This window comes from Rhopalosiphum padi, chromosome 4, assembly GCF_020882245.1.
Source record: "Rhopalosiphum padi isolate XX-2018 chromosome 4, ASM2088224v1, whole genome shotgun sequence".
Lineage (NCBI taxonomy): Eukaryota > Metazoa > Arthropoda > Insecta > Hemiptera > Aphididae > Rhopalosiphum > Rhopalosiphum padi.
The window spans coordinates 11387022-11410224 of NC_083600.1; the positions used below are offsets into that span (position 1 = coordinate 11387022).

Sequence of the window (23203 nt, forward strand, 5' to 3'; positions counted from 1 at the left end):
TAGTAAAAATAATATTTTGTATTACATATTACTACATATTTTCACTAAACATAACATATGTTCTGATGGCTGATATTATATGTATTTGTTGGTTTTAGAATAAATATTTTTCGTAGCAAGTATAGTTGCAGGATACAAATTTATTAAAAACGTTTTTATTGCATAAATTCTCTTTTTGGGCGATTATTTGTTTATTTACAACAGATGTTCGTGATCATGTATAACGACTAACAGACATGAATGCATAAAAAAACAATTATTTGGTTTACGCAGATTGACAAAGTAACTGACTCGGCAATAATGCATATGAAAAAAAGAGAATCGCATAATTTTTGTAATCACACAATCCTATATTATGATGATATGTGTCCGAGTGTGGTTGCAGGCTGCAGCTGCCGATTCAGAGGGTGTACATAGTATGTACACACACACACACATATATATGTATTGGAAATTCGACACTTCAACACTGCACTAACGATTCACGTGCGGACCTCTTCCTCACCGTGCCGCTGTCCCTGCCCAATCGACTGGAAATTTAATATTGGAAATTATTTCTTTTCTTTTTTATACCCCTAAAATCCAAAAACAACATTTCGTATCAAACAGCTCGGAAAATTCGACTTTTGTATGTTATTTACTATGACCACCTTTTGTATTATATTATTATACGCACACCGGCAATAATATACAATAATAAAATGTCGCATATAAAAAAGACGATAAATATGGGCAATAAAATAAAAAAATTGTATTTTTTGTTGTTTAGTGCAATTACACAAATGACACAACAACTCCGAGGTTCGGGCAAATACATTGATTTGTGGGTCCGATAAAAGTCAATGAATCGATTTAAACGGATGTAGGTATATTATATTATGGCTCCAATGTGATATCAGGTTAAACATCTTTCCATTCAGGCATTCATGAGTGTAGACTCGATATATGCTTGCCTTGTACATAGGAGTGGTTCATTTGATCTGATTTTTGGTTATTTCAATGAACGCCCATATCGTTCACCCCAACTAAAACTTAAATCTGATAAATACTTAAAATTAAATTATATGTTGAATTTTTGTTTTTAGGTAATTTAATTCATTGGCTGAGATTATAAGACAATATGCTATGGAATAATTGTAGTAATATATGTCTTGTACAGAAAACATTCTCAATAAATAATTTTTTTGTAAAACTTAAATAAAATATTTATTTAATTTAATACTTTCAATGCAATGATGTATAATATGAAGATTTATGATTGTATTTAATTTTATTGTTGTTATATTTACTTCAAATTTAAATATATTTATTTTAACCAAGACAAAAAAAAATGATACGTTGACATATATACTGTGAAGTCTAATTTCCACCACCCCCGCCCTTTATCCAATTTAACCAAACTTATAATTACTTATAAACTAAAATCTACAACTCAAGATTTGCTCGATTTAATAGAAAAATGGAGTGTTAATTTTATGTTTTATAATACGCGATGATTCCTAATAGCCTGCAATAGATATATTTTTTTATTGTATCTTGAGATTCGGATAAATATAAGTTTTATTTAATAAGAATTTACATTTTAATTATAATATAATGTATTCTTAATTGTTTATATAAGAACAAAAATATTGTAATCGAAAGAATTCTATTATATAAAATAATAATAAAATATTTAATAGACCAGTTGCCTATTTGTTTAGTTAATAAATTATATTAGTTTATAGCTAAACAAAGAATATTTAGGTATAATTAACTCTTAACAATTAGATACCAAAATTAATCACACGTTTGTAAGAAAAAAATCAATACCCTCCTAAAAACATTTTACATGATTGATAATTGGTTCCATAGTCTATACAAGAATACAATTTACATAATGTAATTTATCTATCTACGAGAATATACAGCCTATATAAAAAGTTTATTTTTATGAACATTGTAATTTTATGTTATAATAGGATTTCGTAAATGTTATACAATAATATTATTACAGTCAGTGATACAACTAGGCTAATAATTTTGGTGAAATGAAGTTATAGCCCCTGGACAAGATAGTATTTAATATTACCTAATATATTATGCTTGCAGGTTAAAAAACAATTTTCCGACTGCTATAAGGTCGAAATATTGACAAAACAATAAATTAATAATAATAAATTATTTATACTGATTTTATATTAATATTACTGTAGTATAATAATATTTATCAATAAAATATAAATAGCTAATAAATTATTATTATAAAGATTTTTTTTCTAATAGTTGTGACTTTTTTTAGAATATATATATTACTTGTAATATATATTTTTTTATACTTAAAATTTCCAGATTTGAGTATCGAGGTTGTTAAATTGAAGTATGTAATTAGGTTCAAATTATTCATGACATAAAAATAAAATATAATATTTCATATGTTATAATGTTTCATATGATCATAAATACACAAAACTACAATTGCATTTTTTAATAGAAATTTAAGGTGGGCTAAAATATCAACAGTGGGAATAACCACTCCCTAAACGTGAGTTCTAATCTAATTTCCTCTAATGTGATACTGCAGATTATTTTCATACGAATTGTGAGTTACCGTTATGACGTGAAGTTGTCGATGTCGGTGAGAGCAGGAAATTACGATGTACGCAAATGCAGCAAAAATAAAAATTTCTATTATAATTTAGTATATGATATTATATCTTAGTTTGCAGGTATTTATAATCGTAAGTAAGTATATGTATACTGGCCGTATACTGTTTTGTATTTCAACTATAAACGAAAAAAAATTGAAAAAGTATTTTTTTATTTTACATTTTGGGTTCAATAATTGTTGATTGTTCTTTTGTCAATAAAACGAAAGTAAATAATATTTAAAATATAAGAGTACCTATTATACTAAGCAAGAGTGTATTTACATATATGCACGGTAGGTACTTTTCTGCGGTAGCATATACTTCAAAGCGGTGGAAAAAAATAGCATAATTTTCTATTTAATTTTAATTTTATTTCCTCTACAAATTTACACTTTATATGTGTTTGTATAGTTTGGTGAAAAAGAATTAGTTATAAATGTAACAATGGGAATTTATATTTGTATTTTTCATTTAAGTCGATGGTGTACCAAGCAACAGAAACGGAAATCGTGATAGGGTAATATATTATAATGCACAAATATATGTAGAACCTATATCAACATAATATTATATAATAAATAAGAATAATGCACCTACACAATTATTGTAGGTACTCACAAGTCAGAAGTCACGGTGGAATTTTTTAGTGCGTCAATAGACATACACCAAATTTTTAAATATGTTTCTATTAGGTACTATATACAGTTGAAATATAAAATATAATAATAAAAAGTAAATTTCTTATTTCGTGACATCATTAAAGTTCAATACTTTGAAATCCGTAGTCGGGTGCTAATTCTCTAAAACATTTAAAATTATTTTCTTATTTTCCAAACGCCAACCGAATGTACCTATGTAATATATACACTATATATTATACATTTATAGACTTATCGAAGCATGGCTTATTTTCACAAAAAAAAAAAAAAAAATGTCGACGCAGTCTTACAATGTACATAATGTGAGTGTAGGTATATACTATATTATAATATGTACGTATACAATAATGTTATTATTATTATTATTTTTAATATTTAGTCGTCACGCGGGCGTGTACGGGACGCCGTCGCGTTTTGTTGATCGAACACTCGATGTCCGACATACGAGGGACGACGACGCGCGCGCTACGTACGCGATGCGACTGTGTGTGTGTGTGTGTGTGTGTATACACATACAGCCCTCCTCCCTGTCATCCACCGCCGATCGTTCACGTGGGGTTTTCGAGTGGCCACTTGTCGTCGGCGGTGCCTTTGACGCCAGTCGCGCGGCATCACAGCGCTTGCCACATAATATTATGCTTGTGTACCGCGTCGTCTGAGTGTCTCTCTCAGTTTGCCGCAGTCGTCGTTCGTCACCATATACGACTGACTCGTCGTCAAAATACACACACACATAAGCGTGTATACGCTGCGTCGTGGACTTGTGTGCGTGTGTCTGTGACAAAAACACACGTCCAGAGCAATACGCACTATGACGTGTATAATATATATATATATAAGTATATAATATAATGTGTATATAGTCGGTCTCTTTTGGCCCCGATCGCGCACCGCCACCACGCCTTATACATATATATATATTACATAAATACTTATATATTAACAACTCGCTTATATATGTATATATGTGTGTGTGTGTGTGTGTGTGTGTGATATTGTTTATACACGCTCAAGCACCTACCGAAGAAACGTCGTCGACTCTTTGCTGCGGCAACACGTATAACAATATTATAATATATAGTATATATATATAAACGTATACATTATTGTACTTGACACTCAACAGTCGATGCCGTTTGACGTAAAATATTTATAACAGAACGCATAATAATGTAAGTACTGGGCGGTATAGCAATTAGTAGGTATAATATAATAGATTTTCTCGTTTTTGTGTATTTTATTTAGTTTAATTAAATATTATGCTATCTAGTCGAATAATATACAACTTATTACGAATTATTATAATTATAAATTAATAAGAGTACATAGCTACCTATATTATAGGTATTATAAACATTGTGGGGCGTTATAGGACGTATAGGAGGTAATCGTATTAATATTTTTCTTATTTTTTAAGTGATAATAATAATGATGATAATATAATATACACTCTAAAGAAATAAAACAACATTTGTATATAATTTTAAATTTTGTTTTATTTTATATGCTTTAAAAGTAATATTTATAAAATATAAATAGACATTAAAAGTAAAATTAGAATTACTTGCAGTCGGATTTAAAATTATATTATTTAAAATTATAATAAATTATACAAATGTATTTGATAAAGAAATAAAAAAGTCATTACATTATATCTATACATTTTTTAATTAAGTTGGTATTATTTTATACATAGGTACCTAAGTAATAATATACATTTTTTATAAATAAATGTTATCAATAATTATGTACAACTTTCAAATTTCGTGAAATAATTTTATAAAGTTATCATTAAATTGCCTATATAAATATACAATTATTACAATTATACCTACTATACTTATTAGGAAGTTATTTCAATAAAATGTATAGACATTATGCTATTATCTTATGTTTCCAATCATAGTATTAGAAATATAATACTGCTACTATTACTAATTACTAATATAATATTTTCATGATTTTTTTCTTTACAACTTAAAATTGATCCAACATTTTGTAAAAATTCATAATATAATATACTGTACCTATAAATGTATATCATAATACACAGTTACATATCATTCAGATTATTTTCCAAAAAATAAACTGTTTTCCTCAGATTTACTTCAAAATATAAAACAATTTGAAATTTTAATTTTCTTAAGTGTACTTATTTGTAAGAATTAAATGACGTAAAAAAGTAGAAAAAAAAATAACGAAAATGAGGTCCATAATATTTTATATTATAAGGTTTTTTTTTATTATAGAACGTCATATTATTATAGTTGCGTCAATACTATATTTATAAACCACTCATCATAATGTTTTTTTTGTGGTTATATAAGTTAAGGACCTATATGTCAGTTGTCAAAAGGTGTGTTGGTACATGAAATATTTTTGAAAACTAAACTTGTCAGTTATCAATCGGTACATTGCCATTTGTAGATCATATATTTCGATATTATGATTTTGATCAGAAACATTTCTACTAAATAGTAAGTTGCACAAAGTACACAGTCGCATATAACTGTATGGAGCGGTAATATACACAGAATTGTATCACGTTATCTACAAACAAATAAAATAAAATGTAAAACAAAAATAAACATTTTTTATATATAGTCCTATGACTGGTTAAGTATATTTTCCAAGGGCGTATAGTAGCGAATATAATTATACACAATTACATATATTTATACAGGCAATAGCTAGATTCCTAGGTATACCTACTATCACATAATATTACATATACATACACTCACATTTAATAAGCTATGTACATAATATATTATACCTACCTAGGTATATACTAATTAGACGCTCACGGTAAGAGGTTTAATAATTATATTTTACAAGTCTCCATGGTATTCACGTAACATTATAATTAATAACCCTTGCGAGTTATGGTGCAGCAGGCATTTGTATATTCTATATATACATTATAATACATATAGCTTCTATATCCTATATATAGGCGTATATTATGTATTGTATGTCGACGAATCGTTGTATCTTGTATATTACAATACCTTAGGCATGTTATAATTTACAGTAAAATGATATAACATTATACCACATGCATAATATTAAATATAAACTATGATTTCTTAATGTATAATAGTTATAAATGTATAAACGAAATAATAATAATACAAAAGTAATAGGTTTAATAACAAAAAAAATATTGTTATTTGTTATAATAGATTTATATATTATTTTAAATGATCAGAACCTATTTAAATTGATTATTTATTTACAAAATAATATAATTTATTCGAATGACAAGTTTTGAAGATCTACAAGACTAAAATATAATATTACACATTTATAAATTTCCTTGTATAAACGAACTTATGAGCATGATAATATTATTTCAATTTATCAACTATATAGTCGTATTGGTTGGACGTAAACACGCCATTTTGTTTTTTTTTTATTCAATGTTCCGAGTTAGAACCTGAATAGTATTTTATATTTTCCGAAAATAATTATAAACAAAAAATTAATATAATATTATAATTATAAATGTATGTAGAATACAGGAAGTGTAAGATATACACATAATAGGAATACTTTGGTAAATACAACTTGTTATTTTTTTATAAATTATTATAATTTATAATAATACACTATAGTATATTATTTATTTGATGAATTTCATTATTATTCTGTTAGATTTTTGTGCAGAAATTATACAATTTTTTAGAATACTTACAAGTGCACTTGACAACGATTATATCGACAGCTCTGTAAACCAAATAATTCAGTAATTAACACACTTGTCACTTGATACGTCTTGTGCTTTAAAGTTAAATTATTGATCGACTAAAAACATTGCGGTTACCCACCCATTTGTTTTACACAGCACTGAAAACAATAAATCTAAACATAAATTATTATAATCTCGCTGGATTTTACCGAAAAATATGTTGGTGGCAATTTTCCGAATATGTTCGTCCATGAATACCGGTGAGGTTCTATATAAACTATGGCGTTTCACCGTACTAAAAACAGTTTACGAGTTTACGACCAAACGTTATACCGTTTGATTTTTTCACGTCTATCTCGCTACAACCTCCCGATTATCGATGGTTTAGACAGAATGATTTTAGTTTAGACGTTTGCAAGTGCGGTATATTTTTAGTGTAGATAGTGCTGTAGTACCTACGACACCATTTCAACAACAATTAGTCTTGACTAGCCTCCATCCGAACACTTCAACACATCACCTCTAAGAAACGCGTCACTTGTTTGTCGTGGATTGTATGCCGAACCGTTCGTAAAGGTAAGGTATTTATTGTTATACATATTATTGATATATAAATCACCTACATATATGTTATTCACAACCCACAAGTGTCAAATTCCTTGTAAGAATAACGTCAATTGGATATACGCATCAAAGACTAAAATAGTATTATACTATCTATGTTATTCAAATTTATACATATATTTAAGCCAATCGTTACACTATCAACGTGCATATTATATTATATATTTATGTAGGTAGGTATAGAATTAAATTGCAGATAACAGTATGACACTACCTATATAAAATATAGTATACAAATATATATAGAACCTTACGCGTTTACTATTTATTGTAATACATTGGGATATTTGTATTATATAGTAAAGTAGATATATATATAAATATATACACGTATTGACGATAGGTATTATATAATGAGTAAGTAGGTACATGCCCCGCTCATGGGACCGCGGCGAGGGGCTACTGTAGCAGCTCTGTCGTCACCGAGGATTACATGCGAAACGAACCGACGGTCCGTGAACCGGCGGCATTTTGTCATCTGCCCCGAATTATTATAACATAACATTATTTTATTATATGCACATACATACATAAGCACATAATATAATACATACCTTTCTAAGACTCATTTATATATATATATACATATACGTTATAAACTATTAGACGTGCGTGCGCTATTATATTATCGTACAATATCGCGGTTTAAATGGCGCTGCGGTCTGTCCGTATTATTTATTGTGTGCCACTACAGTAAATGTTTGCTTATCGAACATAAAGGACACATTGAATTTTCAATTTTTTTTTACATTTTACAAACCCCCTTATCCCCCTTTGCTGTATTCCATGCCAACAGTCCACCACACCAGTTTTTACACGAATTATACACGCTATGCGCGCACCCGTTTTTACGCGCGTCATATACTCTGATATACATTATATATGATAATATAGTGTACATCTCGCGAATATATTTTTATAGATAATAATATATGTATATATATATATGTATGTATTTTGTATATTATATATAGGAACTCGGCTGTTATGCGACCACTCAGCTCTTCTGCTACACGTCCGCCCCGCGCGTCTTTTGTTGGCTGCCTATTGTATTAATTTGTGTTTAAAAAACCAAACCAAGTCCCAACGGCATACTATATATATATATATATATTATTATCATTATTATACACTATGAGTACCTATATAATAATATATAATATTATATAGTGTTACATATTATGTATAAAATGTATTCGTCATCCATTTATATATATATGATTCATTGCGTTAACAAATTACAGTTATTTTGTTATGTAGTATTTAATAATATAAAGATATATATACTAAGTACCTAATATAATATCTATTGAATAAGTAGGTAAATGATTATTTTTTTTATAATTTTGATAATATTCGAATATTGAAAAATATAACATTTTATCGAAAGCTGTTAATACTACGTATGAAAGTTTGACATAATATACACAAATGTACAAAATTTAATGTATAAGTAATGTGAATTATTATGTCTATATTAAATATTTAACTTCTTTAAAATTGTTTAGTTTATTCTAAATAATACTTATTGTAGGTACATATATATATTTATTTTGTATTGAAGACGATCATGGTATATCTAAATAAATTATGTTTAGCAGATAAATAGTCAATATAGTTAAATTTTTCCATAATACCTATTTAACCTATTAACATTTGGTTTATTTTTATAAATATCATAATAGTTACTGTAATCAATAATTTTTTATTACATTATTTATAGTTTATAATAATAAATAAATAATTGTATATAGTATGATTAATGTTTAGAAAGCGTATAACAAAGATAATATAATATGCTTTCAATATTTTATATAGCGGTTATACGTACATCACTAAAGTATTTACTAAACATAGTATCCATATTCCATACACCATAAAACAATTAAAGACTACATCTCACAACAAATAAAAATTAAATAGATGTGTATATTTTTTTTTTTTTGTTCCCAATTAAAGGATTTTAAAAATAATTATCTTTCGAATACTTTTTAGATACGTTTCATATACCTACATTAGACTACTTACTATAGAAATAGATGTTATACGATTAAACAGGATACAAATAATTATTAAGAATTAAAAATTATAAAGCCGAGTATAATATTATTTTATCATGATATAAAAATCAAAACATTTTTAATGTTATGTTTTTACTCAAATTATTATTTACTTTACATTTATTGTTTTATTTCGCCATTATTACAACTCACAACACACATTTTATATTAGATAATCTGTTTAATTCAACATATTCTTTTTTAAATATTTTTGTGTATGCTCAATAATACTAGTCAATGTCAACAATTATCAGTCAAATGGTTTTTGTGATTTTTATTGCACATTATTTTCACACACTTTTGTTTTTAAGGGTTATAAAATTACAATATCTTTATAAAACAATTTATTGCCACTTTTAGTCAATCATTCGTGAAAATTTAATTGGTACATTATACAAGTACCTACCTATATAACATACAAAAAATAATAGTTGAACAAATCATCACGTTCGGTAAAATATTATATTTCTTTTTTGTACATGCCTTTATTAAATTAATAGATAGTTGCTTTACACTTAAAAAATAATCATAGTCCATCTATTGAAACAGGTGTCTAATTTGCTAGTAAAATTCCAAAAATAATTGTTAATCATAAAAAAACAGTGAAGTCTCATCTGCTGTATAGTAAGTTTCATTTGTAACATATCATTATTGTAATGTGTGTAATAAAAATAATTTGAATACAATGATAAATCATTGGATATTTTTGTCAGTAACAATTTCTTAAAATATTTTATCATTAATTTATATTATTATTATGTTTTATTTTGATATAAACATTAGAGAAAGTTAAATTAATGTTGAAAAAAAAATTGCTTGTTTATTAGGGATTTATTATTATATTATCAAAAATTATCAAATTGTATCATAATATAGTATATTACTATTAACTTATAAGTTGGAAATTATTAGATTGTATTAACACCGGTGTACCGCAAAATTGTGAAAATAAGTTCATGGTATAAAATTAGCTTAAATATTTTGGATACTGTATTGTGTATACGCTGTTACGTTAATTCAGCGGTTAAATCACTATATGTATATTTAAAAAAAAAATGTATTTTATTGATATAAACATAGATACTAGACATAATTATGAACTAAAATATGTATTGTAATAATCATAGAAGTGCAATAGGTATATTCAATTTTAAATTTATTTATACTTCAGACTCTCGGAACCGTTACATAGAAATTAAACGCTCATATGCATGCATATCATTGTGATATTAATAATATTATACATATGAGAAATAAATACAAACATTTAAAACTATCTATAAGTAAAAAAAAAAATAGCAATGTCTTTTATAATATAATAAAATAACAATAAATAAATATTTGACAAAAAAAAAAAAATAATGCAAATAATATACACTTCGAACCGGTTTTTTTAGGATATTATACAGCGTTATACCAATAATAAGAGCAATATACTCGTTACTACTGTGTACTGTGGTATTACTGCATGCAATAGTATATAATATATAATATGTGTATAAGAGATAAATATAATTATATAATATTATAATGTATATCATTAACAATATTAATATTATGTTTTATGCACCTATACCTTCTTATACAAATTTATTATATCTGCATCATGCACATTCGTAATGTTTATACTTGTATATGTAGTTGAAGTATTCAGAAAGAACGACCTTCAAGTTGAATATGTATTATTATAATAATTATTACACGTATAATCGCATTGTCTTGTGTTGATGAAAAAATGTTCAACGCATTTTTATACGATGAACATGCAGTATTATAGTATCCTATAGAGAAGAATATTTAGGTACATATAATAGAACGGTATGTGTATACTATAATACCTATTATGTTTAGGTATCATATGTATACTAGTAATGTATAAATGTATATTATTATATGATATAGTGACGGTAACCTGCATATTATTGTATACCTATGGTATAGATGTCACGGTATATAATACAATATATACGCGCATGTGTAGTCGGAGACTAAAGCTGGGAGAGATACTATCTGTTTTTCCTTTTCTTTTTTTTTTTTTTTTTGATAATACCCGCGCACATTATATTATTATTATATTCTCAATGGCGGCAACCGTGGCGTTGCGGTTCTCGTTGTCGCACGTAACTGACACCACGACGACGGCGTTTCAGATATTTATATATATATTGTTATCTCTGTCCGTCACTTGCACGCTGCTGCTCACCTTTGCAGTTATTTATGTATATATATATATTATTTTTATAAACAGATATATAGATAGAGATACTGAGAAAAAAAGAGAGGGAGAGAGAATGATTGCGAGTGAAAGCGATAGAGAGATACACCTCTACAACTGCACCACTGATATACCGCTGCTACTGCTGCACCGAATCGCGCTGACGTGTATTGACACGTTTCCGGTTAAGTTGTCCCGCGTCAAAGGCGCCGCCCCCGCGGATTGTGCACATATTTATGTCTGCCCGAGTAGGCTATACACACCTACTTATAAGTGAATATGTATATTGGATACATATATATAGGTACATTTCGCAAAACACGTAGTATTATGCATTATTATCAACAAAAAGATCATACACCGTGAAAACAAACTCTCCTCTGCGTTGTTGGTTTTATTGTATTCATAGTTTATAATAACAATTTATAGGTGGTATTTATGTTTGAAACTATAAAGTTTAGATAATCATAAATATATCTATTTACCTAAATAAATTATAATATTTTAATAAATTTTAATTATATGTATAGTATTGATATAATAACAATACATTACATAGTGTTGTTTGGATTTCCCGTGAATAAATACATCGTAGGCATACCTACTAGGATATTTTATACCTATACCTAAATATAGTATAATATATATGTTACGAGCAAAGTAGGAAATCGGGCATCGTGGACAGTATCTTTGTCTATGTTTATGCTATAAATATTTATTCCTTATAAATTACATTGTTATGTATAATGCGTAATACGTACCTATACGTATTATATCGTATAATATCATACGTGTAAAGAAAAAAGCAATTGTTCCATATAATAATAATTATAATATATATGATATAATATAATAAAGCACTGTAATGCAGCATGTTGGGCATTTGCATACACTAGGCCCCCTACCCCCCTCGTCGGGATCCGTTAACGAAAAAAAAATACATCCATTCGTTGGTACTAGTCGTTGAGCGGTTTTCAGACAAATGCGTGCTGCGCTGTGTTGTGCTGCGGCGTTATAATCACAGAGTGCATGTAAGGTATATACAGAAATCCATTACGCCACGGCCGCCATTTTTTCTTAAGCGAGTAAAAAAATAAAAATCACGATTCACGACCCGTATGTGATGATGCCGGCCAATGGAGAACGCGCCTATGTATAAGGCTAGTATATAAGTTTAAATAAACGCGAAGGTACATATATAGGTTTGTTGTATATTATTATTATTATTATTATTATTATTATTATTATTATTATATGATGTTATATATTATTGTAAAATGTGTTTTCACTATACAAGCCATCGCTATGTAAAGAATCCATCAGAATGAAGGTGAAGGGGTGAACAGAGAGCTGCTGCAATGTTGGATAGGTACTTGTACATATTATATACATTGAATATGAGTTAATATATGTATCATGTAAATATTGTAAATGTATATAAATATAGTTCTCGGATTATAATAATACCTATATGGCTATATATAGTATTATACATTTATTTAAGATCGTACGTTATCTACTTTCATTAGACATAATATATGATTTGTAGATATATATAGTCATAGAAGATAGCAAGATAACATATCACATAATTATGCTATATATATTAGGTATACATTATTATTTATACATCTATATATTGGTTGTATAAAATATCAATTTTTTGATGTTATTTTACTTGCCTTTTAGAATACCGATACTCTTCAATATAATATTGATCTTAAATCTTATTATTTAATTTCTCATATTATTGTGTGTTGTATAACTTTCGTTTATAGATATAAACTTAATGTTATAATTTATAGTCGCCCTGTTTTCCTTTAATTGAATTTATTAAAATTCTTATTTTTTAAATTTTTAAGTACTTATATTTATAAGAATCTTTTTAAATATATAAGTTTATACACCAGTTAAGGAGTGTCTTATGGTGATACAAAATTATTTTTCAAAAGAGAACTAACCTTTTTTACTTTAAATCGTTTGATATTGAAAATGTTAATGTTCTTACTTAATAATAGTATCAAAATCAAAATTTGAACGAGCAGTTTTGAGTTTTTAAAATAAAAATTTATCGATAGATACTAAGTTTAATAATTACTTTTAATTAGGACTAGGATTTCTATACAGTAAAAAATTGTATAATATGCATTTTATTTACCAAAATGTGCAAAAACAATTTTTTTTTAATATTAGTTAATGCATTACATGTAATTACAATTACATGCTATTATTAAATTAAGTTTTTTTAAGTTTCAAATGTGAACGGCCGGCGATTAAATCGAAGATTTATATTGGTTGAAACTTCTTTCCACATCACGCAATGTTGTTAGAGCATATTTAAATTATGTCCCGGATTTAAAATAATATTAAAATCTTTTTCTTCCGTTTTTTATTCACCGTTTATATTATAAACTTAATGTTAAACATTTTTAGTTTAGATTGGTACTTGGTAATATATTTATGATACGTAATTCGACAAATAAACCAATAATTATTATAGACGTTCTTATATAAATATGTATATGTATATGTATAGTATATATAAATAAACACTATTTAAAATTAACAATATTCTCAAAAATGTGTATATATATATATATATATATATATTGTTATATGCAATTATATTCAAAATATGCAAAAAAAAAAATAATTGTTGTATTTAATCGAGAATGGGCACAACAGTGACAACCAATCAATTTAGACTTAAAAAACATGCAAATGCATAGAAATCCTAGCCTTACTTAAAATCCTTCAAAATTATTTTAAAATATTTTAAAAAATATGTAATATTTAATTTACCTATAGTGCTGATAGCTAATTATACTTCGGTAATTTTATAAAGTTATAAAATAATAATAATAAAATAGGTAAAATTAAATTTAGTGATATTTCTATAATTTTAAAACCAACATACCCCATATTTTTTAATCATATTATGATTATAATAAATTACACAAAGTTAAATAACTAACTCAAAAACTACTCGTTCGAATTGCAATTTATTTAGATATATACAATTTAAAAAAAATTAATCTACTGAATAATGTATAGGAAAAAAGTATGATTCTTATTTGAGAAAGATAAATTACTACTGTCACAAAAGTCAGGACATAATACTTACATTTTTAATGTAGCTTTTACTCTAGACAAAAGAACGCAACCCCAAGTATATGAACAAAATACAAATTCACAATGTAAATTTTGAAATAAATAACTGTTTATGTAGTACTGCAATTAATAAAATAGAATACACAAAATAATTAGGAGTTACTATATTGACCTGCAATATCGCCAGCATCTTAAATAGACATACATATAAAGAACAAAATAATTAAACCTCAAATTTACATTATTTTTTATTTTACATTATATTAACATTAACAAGAGAAAATTCCTGAATGTTCAAGTACTGCATATGATTTATTTTTCCATAACACTGAATTGTTTTGATGCTTAACAAATAGTAAAATATTGAAATTTGAGAGCTCATAGAAAAGCATAATTAATATAATTTTAAACAAACCCTAAACATTTATTTTTCTGACTACTATAATTAACTGGGATTCGAAGATTCAAAGTTTTCACTGTATAATAATTACTTTATAAAACTTCACTATATTTTACATATTTATTGAATTTAATCAAATTTAAATTAATATATTATATTAATTATTATAATAGGTAGGTACTCGTCAAAAAAATAATTTGTATATTTAAATTATTAAAATATTGAATTAAAGCCAATATTTTACCTAAATAGATTTAAATTTATTAAATTCCACTAGAATTATTAATTGTAAATCTTATAATAAATATTATAAATCGATTAAAATATGGTTGACTCGTAATCTGAGGAGGATGGTGGTTAGTTTAGGTTAACAGAGTTTATATAGGTACCTATAAACTCTTGACGTTTTCTGCTAATATAGCTAACAAGCAAAATCAAACTACTTGCACAATTAATATTACTTATTATACTATAAATACAAATCAATATCAACATGAAATAAATCAATAACCTAACCTAATAACCAAATTACCTATAGTTTATATAGCAAGTAATATGAATTTGATTGTGTAATTATTGCTATTTGTATTCTATATTATATTTATATAATACCTATATTATTTTATTATTATATCTAGTGATTCTCAGCTCAAATATAATAGGTTTTTTTTTTTTTTTTTTTTTTTTTTAATGCGGGGTATAGATTTATCATTGCTTTCAAATTTAATATCATAACATTCATAATAATACATCACTATACCATTGCACTGAGGGGAACGAAGCGAAACGAGTGTTCTTGGGCTTGTCTGTATTTTCAGTCTGATATTTTGTATTTACAGTAAGAAAACAATTTTTAATTTTACTGTTTGAACTTTGAAGTATACGCGTATGCCTTAAGTAATAATAATAATTTAAATAAATAAAATTATAAATATCAACTAGTTAAGATGATGGTTAAGCCAAAGGATGAGGTAATAATAGTCACTTAGTAATAATTAATAAATATAATTATAACTATAACTGTCCTATAGAATAATTTTATTATTATAGATATTATCCAGTAAAACGAAAAACCTAATTTTTATTTAATTGAGTTTATATTAGGTATAATATATGTACTCTCTATACGCACTGCAGAATATAGACCAAATAATACTAATTAATGTATTTTATTCATGTAACTTTAAGACGTTTAAACATATAATTATATTTAAGTAAATTATGTATACATAATATTATCTTTCTGTAGTCTCTACTCTAATAGTTATTTATTTTACTCAGTTAATTGTTGTAAAGTTATATTGGTATTTTTTTAAATTAACCATTATTATTATTATTTTAAATAAACAATAATAAATCTAACATAATTAAAATATTCGATCTCATTTTGAAGTAATAATCTATAGTAAACGTAATTAATGACTTTAAGTATAATGTTTTTCGAAGTAAACATAAAAATAAGGGTAGGTAGGTCGCTTTACTATAGGTATATAGACATTAGAATCGTTAGATGCATATATATAGTAAATATTTCTGACTTTATTATTGAGATAGTCACTGTAATGGTGTGTTAAATCAGTATTCAAAGATAAATCGCATTGTACCTATATTGTATTAATTTTTCAACTTTTTGACAGAGTATAACAATTTTTATCAATATATTTATATAAAAACAAAAATGGTTCATTTCTCATCCCTATTAATAGCTCAAAGATAACCAAATTATTTTGAAAATTATAATATGTCTAAAAAAATGCTGATAATAGAAATTTATTCGAAATTTTAAAATTTGTGGTTAAAATCAATTTTGTCAAAATAAAGACAAAAGAAGATATAAGAATTTTTTCTACTATATCCAAAGTGTCGTCAACCAAACTGCAGTTCAGTGATTTGAATGACAGTATTGCAGACTGCAGTACTCTATAGTAAGCAGGTAACATAAAGAATCTCGTATCTATATAGGTATAAATATAGTGTAATACTGTATATTTATACGCATATATTATTATAATTAAGACTACTATTGAACCATTGTTAAACCCGGTCCAATATGACTATGAATAATAACACTGATAAAGTCATAATATACCTACATATATCATGTGATATAAAGAATAATATAATTATAGTCGTACATATATATACGTATCCGACCTAAATATTATACTTTACCTGCTCGGGTGTTATATACTTTATTAATAAAGGTTCAAATTATGAATGTGATGGTGATTATAGTTGTACTAGGAGCATAATGAAAACAGAATTCACGTATATTGCCAAGAATAAAAGGAAAAAAGGGTTGACCAGGTGTTTTCATTGCCGGAAGTTTCGATTGTCCACGTCACGTATTAATATTATAATGTTTATATTGGAGTTAGTATACCTATATATTATATAGTATCCTTATACTCACCAGTGTTTGCAGTGATGGTGGCGGTAGTAGTGGTGGTGGTGGCGGCGCCTCGATCTTGTCACACGTCGTCGTCGATTTTTATGTCCCCGACCAGGCAGGCACCGAATTTTGTGTCGCGTATTTTATTTACCTGATTCACGCAGACGGTTTTTACCCATTTTTGGCGCCAGTCTGGACACACGTACAATGTACTATATATATATATAGGTATATGTGTGTGTTCCAATACGTGCGGACAACGACGCGTGGTGAGAGAAATATATATACTCGTAGAAAGAGAGAGCAAACGCGGGAGACGAAAAAGAAATAAAATAAGACGAAGAAGAAAACATAACACGCGTGTAGCATACCTAAGCTGCAATACCCGACCAACGTGGTGTGTCGAGTTCAGTCGGTCGTAAGATACGTTACGCGATACAAGTGTAAAAAAGAAAAATATACATTATACGCATTATATACACCTTATATTATTATTATATCTAAGCAGTATACTCGTATAATATCTAACTATACAAATTCATTCGCAGCAGTATGATATACTCACATCGAGCAATATAAATAAATATAAAAATATAATTTACACGTGGATCATCAACTTAAGCTACATCAAACAACGTCAAGTTTCGATATGCCTCCGTATTACTGTACGTCAGACGATGATAGTGAGTACTTATATTATCTTATTACATAAATATATAATTACACACGTATATTTCTATCGTATTTTAAGTTTTTACTTATATATATAATATTATACCTATCATGCGATTATAATATATATGCGCGACAGCGATATATAAGTGTGATGCACATACCAGGGGCGTATTTAGAAATTTTTTTGGGAGGGTCTGAGGTATTTTTAATTATATTGAACTTCTACAATTTACATATGATAGGACATAATAAGCAGACTTAATAAATATTTCCTGGATTTCGGGAGGGGCTGAAGCCCCCTCAGCCCCCTATAAATACGTCCACGGTACATCAAATAAATCGTCACCACGTATATATATCCTACAAAGAGTCAAAGTGTCACAAAATAATAGCTGACAAATATAAAACTATATATTATCTAATATAATATTATTTCATCAATATTAAAATATGTTTTTTTTTCAATTTATAACAACAATAATCATATTGCTGTATATTAAATACCTACTTTACAGTCTATAATGATAATATATTGTAAACTCGCATTAAAAATTAATGGAATCATGAAATAAAAAAATGCCATTATATATTATGGACTTTAGGTAATTACATATAAAATTGTGCACTTAATATAAACATATTATTTAATATGTAGATTCATTGTTATTACATCATATAGAATATTAGAATACCTATATAGAATAGGTACTTATATATATAGGTAGGAATTTTTATTTTTATTATACGACTTGACAAGCGGTGGTGAAGGTGGCGGCGTCTTAGTCTTAAGCAGGCGTCCATGAGGCGCCATAATATATGCCCCTGCGAGTGACAATGTATACCATGATCGAGTATGGTAGTGTATATTATAATATAATAACCTTGAATATCGTATACGATTTTGGTTTTTTTCTTAAAAGGGTGTGAGAGCTATATATAATATATATATATATATATTTATACCTGTTATCAACTGTGGTCATAATCCATGTATTACTTAAACTCAAAATATTCTGAATTGACAAATATCTTGTATATATATATAAATGTAATGCTTAACAAATTCTGTGATAATAATAAATTATATTATGTAACCTTATAGGTACCTATATTATATCTATTTGTGAATTGATTTTTGTTATATGAATAGGTAAGTAAACTATAGCTATACCACTACAGTTGAATATACTTTTATGTCGTATAGATATAATATTATTAGATCTAACTAATCGTATATGTTATCTTGATTATTATATGAAGATAAAAATTAATGACATTTGTCAAACTTTATATACTTATACTTATAAAATTATATTTATGTATTATATTCAATTATAATAAAATCGTAATTGATTTTGACTTGAACGAACATACAACTATTATATTACACATAATAAATGTAATTCATTCATTTATTATTAACATAATACTGTACGCACGTGTGCTTAAACTATCCATTCAGCAGTAGGTAAAGCATTTTCGGGTGAACTTTTTTATAATATAATCTTAACTGTTGATATTCTTTTTAAAATAATATTCCCTTTTCAAACGCTTGCAAACAACTATAATATTATAATGAACTCATAATTGTTATTAACGAGGATTATCCTTATAAAGCGTATATACAATCTATTAAAACTTATAGTTTAAAACTTTATAGTACCAATATATACATATATATACACCACTATTCTAGATCTATACATATAACTACATATAACATATAGGTGGTGCACTAAACGTTTTCAGTTATTACATTCGCATAGTGTAGATACTGCACGGTGTAATATCAAACTTATGTTATGAAATAATATATTGGTATACTTATAATCTATTTATATATTATAAAAGATATAGGTATATTTTATAGGGGTATATATCGTATACTATATATATTATAGTCTGTTAAAATTATATTGAAATATGTTGATTTAAATCTTATGATTGGTTTTCAAAAATTCTCCAATCTTATCTGCTACTTGCATTCATATTAAAATCTTTTCGAACAAATTATATCTGTCGTATACATTTGAATTATATATATGATCTGCTTCCACTATGGTTTTTACTTTTCAAACTTTTCTATGTGTATAATTATACCTATAATCAAACAATTCAACAAGTATCATATTTTCATGTATCATTTAGTCGTGTAAAAAATAAATTTTTAAAAGCATTTAAGTAAAAATACAGATAATGATTTTGAAATATATATGTAAATATTTAAAAGTCTAAAAGTGTAAATTTAATAAAATCTATATTATATATCGATATAGTAGTGGGAATACATGTATATATAAATAATATATATCCTACATAATAATATATGTATGTAATAAGTAAATACCTAAATATTTTTACCGATAATCTGCAGTTATAGGTAGGTACGTTAAATATTAAGTGGATTTCTCAGTAGTTCATCACAAGTTTTATAATACCAATAGTAATTATATATATATATATTATATTATACTTTATAGACATATTTTAGTACCAAATATAATACTACGCTTGTTATATACATATATATATATATATATATATATGACCCATGTATTATTTATTATTTTTTTAATTATAATTAATATATTATAAATATATATTACAAAAGAAATAATAATATTGATAAGTATAGGGTAATGTTAACAACAAATTTTAACATAATTTATCAATATAATTTACGTATTTTTCTTATAAAATGTAATATATAATGTAAATTATTGTATTGATAAATACTAACTGCAGGTTTATTTATATTATAATAAATATATATTTATTATATATAGCTATAGGCGTACCTCTATTATGAGATACAATATGAAAAAACATTCTTTGAGAAATTATATTTATTTTATTCACTTTTTATATGTGTAATGTTTATATATAATATATATATATATATATATATATATATATAGGTACCATCTTTACCTATTATTCTATATATTTTTGAAAATCCGTGGATTGCAATATTTTTATCATATAATCCAATATGGAAAATACAAATAAATCCTATTATGTTATATTTCTTCTCGTATCTCGCAATTTTATTGTTTATTAAAAACAATTTTTTAAACAGGTACCTAAACATAGATTAATATTTTAAAGATGGCTATAAATCTATTTATTGACACACAGTTCAGGATGTGAGTGAAAGTATATTCAGCATTTTCAAAGAACTGTACAGTTACAGTACGTACGTACGTTTTCATTACAATTAATTTATTCGTGAACTCGTTATATATTTTATATTCATGTTTAAATATTCTATTTTAAAATCCACAAGATATAACTATACGCTTTAAGCCTCGTATAAAAGTTGTAGCTATTCTTTGGAAGAAGTTTATTTTTTTAAGCTCACAAATGTAAAGGTTTATACTGTTCTATGTATGTATACATATTATACATTCAAGCACACAGTAGCTGTGCAGTGTGAAAATTTACGACGTAAAACGTATATTATAATACGTACCTACTTATATACATATTATATAGATACCTATATACATATATACATATTGTATCACGCATCCGCAAGCCATCCAAAAAAAATATTGCGTTCATATTATGTACCAATTTCAGTATTCGTATTTAGATATTATATGTACCTACTTACAAGTTTTACGAAAACCCGTTTTTTTCTTCCCTCACATATTCATACATACTCGCATATGAAACACGGTTCGTACGAACCATGAATACATTTTATAAATCGCATACCATGCTACTTTTATACCTCATGTCTTTTCTGTAGGTTCTGTCGTCATGAAGTTTATTATTTTAAAATTACTACCCTAAATACTGCAGATCCGGATAGAGTTATACATGTATTTTGTACCTATACAGGTATACCACTATAATCTATATATATATATATATAGTTACATACCGCGCTGAAAAAAAGTAATAACACAGAAAAGTCACTCGTGGGATTCGCTGCTGTAGAATCTCTTTCTTTGATTACACTTTCAAAGGAGTATAGGTTTACTTGTTTTTCTGTCTTACACAAAGCTATTTTGTACTGCAGCACTCAAACAAACGAATATATAACATCATTCTATACATGATATATGTATACATATTATTATATATATATATACCTATTATACCTACAAAGATATCTATATCTATATCTATTCTATAGATATAAACACATAAATAATTTATACACATATATATAGTTATATTGCAGTGTACTATTAAACAAATATCGTGCGTATAATATATACATATATATGTGTGTATGATTTGAATTGTAAAACAATATGATCTGTATTATTATAATTATTGCAGGTATGTACACAATATTTGAATATTTCTAAAGAAAATTTTATTTTCTATATCCTTAAACAATTTTTTTTTTTGTAATAAAACGTATTATGAGGACAATTATCTATATAGATATAATATTTATGCTTGATTTTATTTCATAGCTAAATAACATTGTATAAGTTTAAAATTGATAATACTTTTCTATGTACAATTATAATAATATATACCTACTGTAAGCTGTTGCTCCAAAGTTATAAAAATTGGTAAATCTCATTAACATCTAGGTATAATAACTAATAAGCATGCTATAATAGGTTTTACAATTTAATTATTATTACAATTATTGTAGATTTAAGTTTAGGTAGATATGTTTTTTTTAATGTATTATAATCGTTTCACAATTTTTTCGTTAAGATTAAAATATCCAATTATTATGGATATATAATAGAAGTGCTAGTATTTTTTAAAGTTTAA

The 23203-nt window shown here is 26.0% G+C and overlaps 1 protein-coding gene across 3 annotated transcripts in view; it reads left to right on the plus strand.

The window, feature by feature from the left end:
* The first annotated feature begins 7537 nt into the window (after positions 1 to 7537).
* LOC132929693 (insulin gene enhancer protein isl-1) overlaps positions 7538 to 23203 on the plus strand; it is a 58310-nt gene continuing 42644 nt past the window's right edge. The window contains exon 1 of one of the 3 annotated variants that reach the window (XM_060995219.1): positions 7538 to 7556. Coding sequence is in view for 2 of the 3 variants with exons in the window: in XM_060995216.1 (XP_060851199.1) it covers positions 18432 to 18465 (34 nt within the window). In the remaining variant the exon portion in view is untranslated. Of the gene's footprint in view, positions 7557 to 18189; positions 18466 to 23203 lie in introns of those variants that run through there. The other 2 variants (XM_060995216.1, XM_060995217.1) reach the window with 2 other exon arrangements.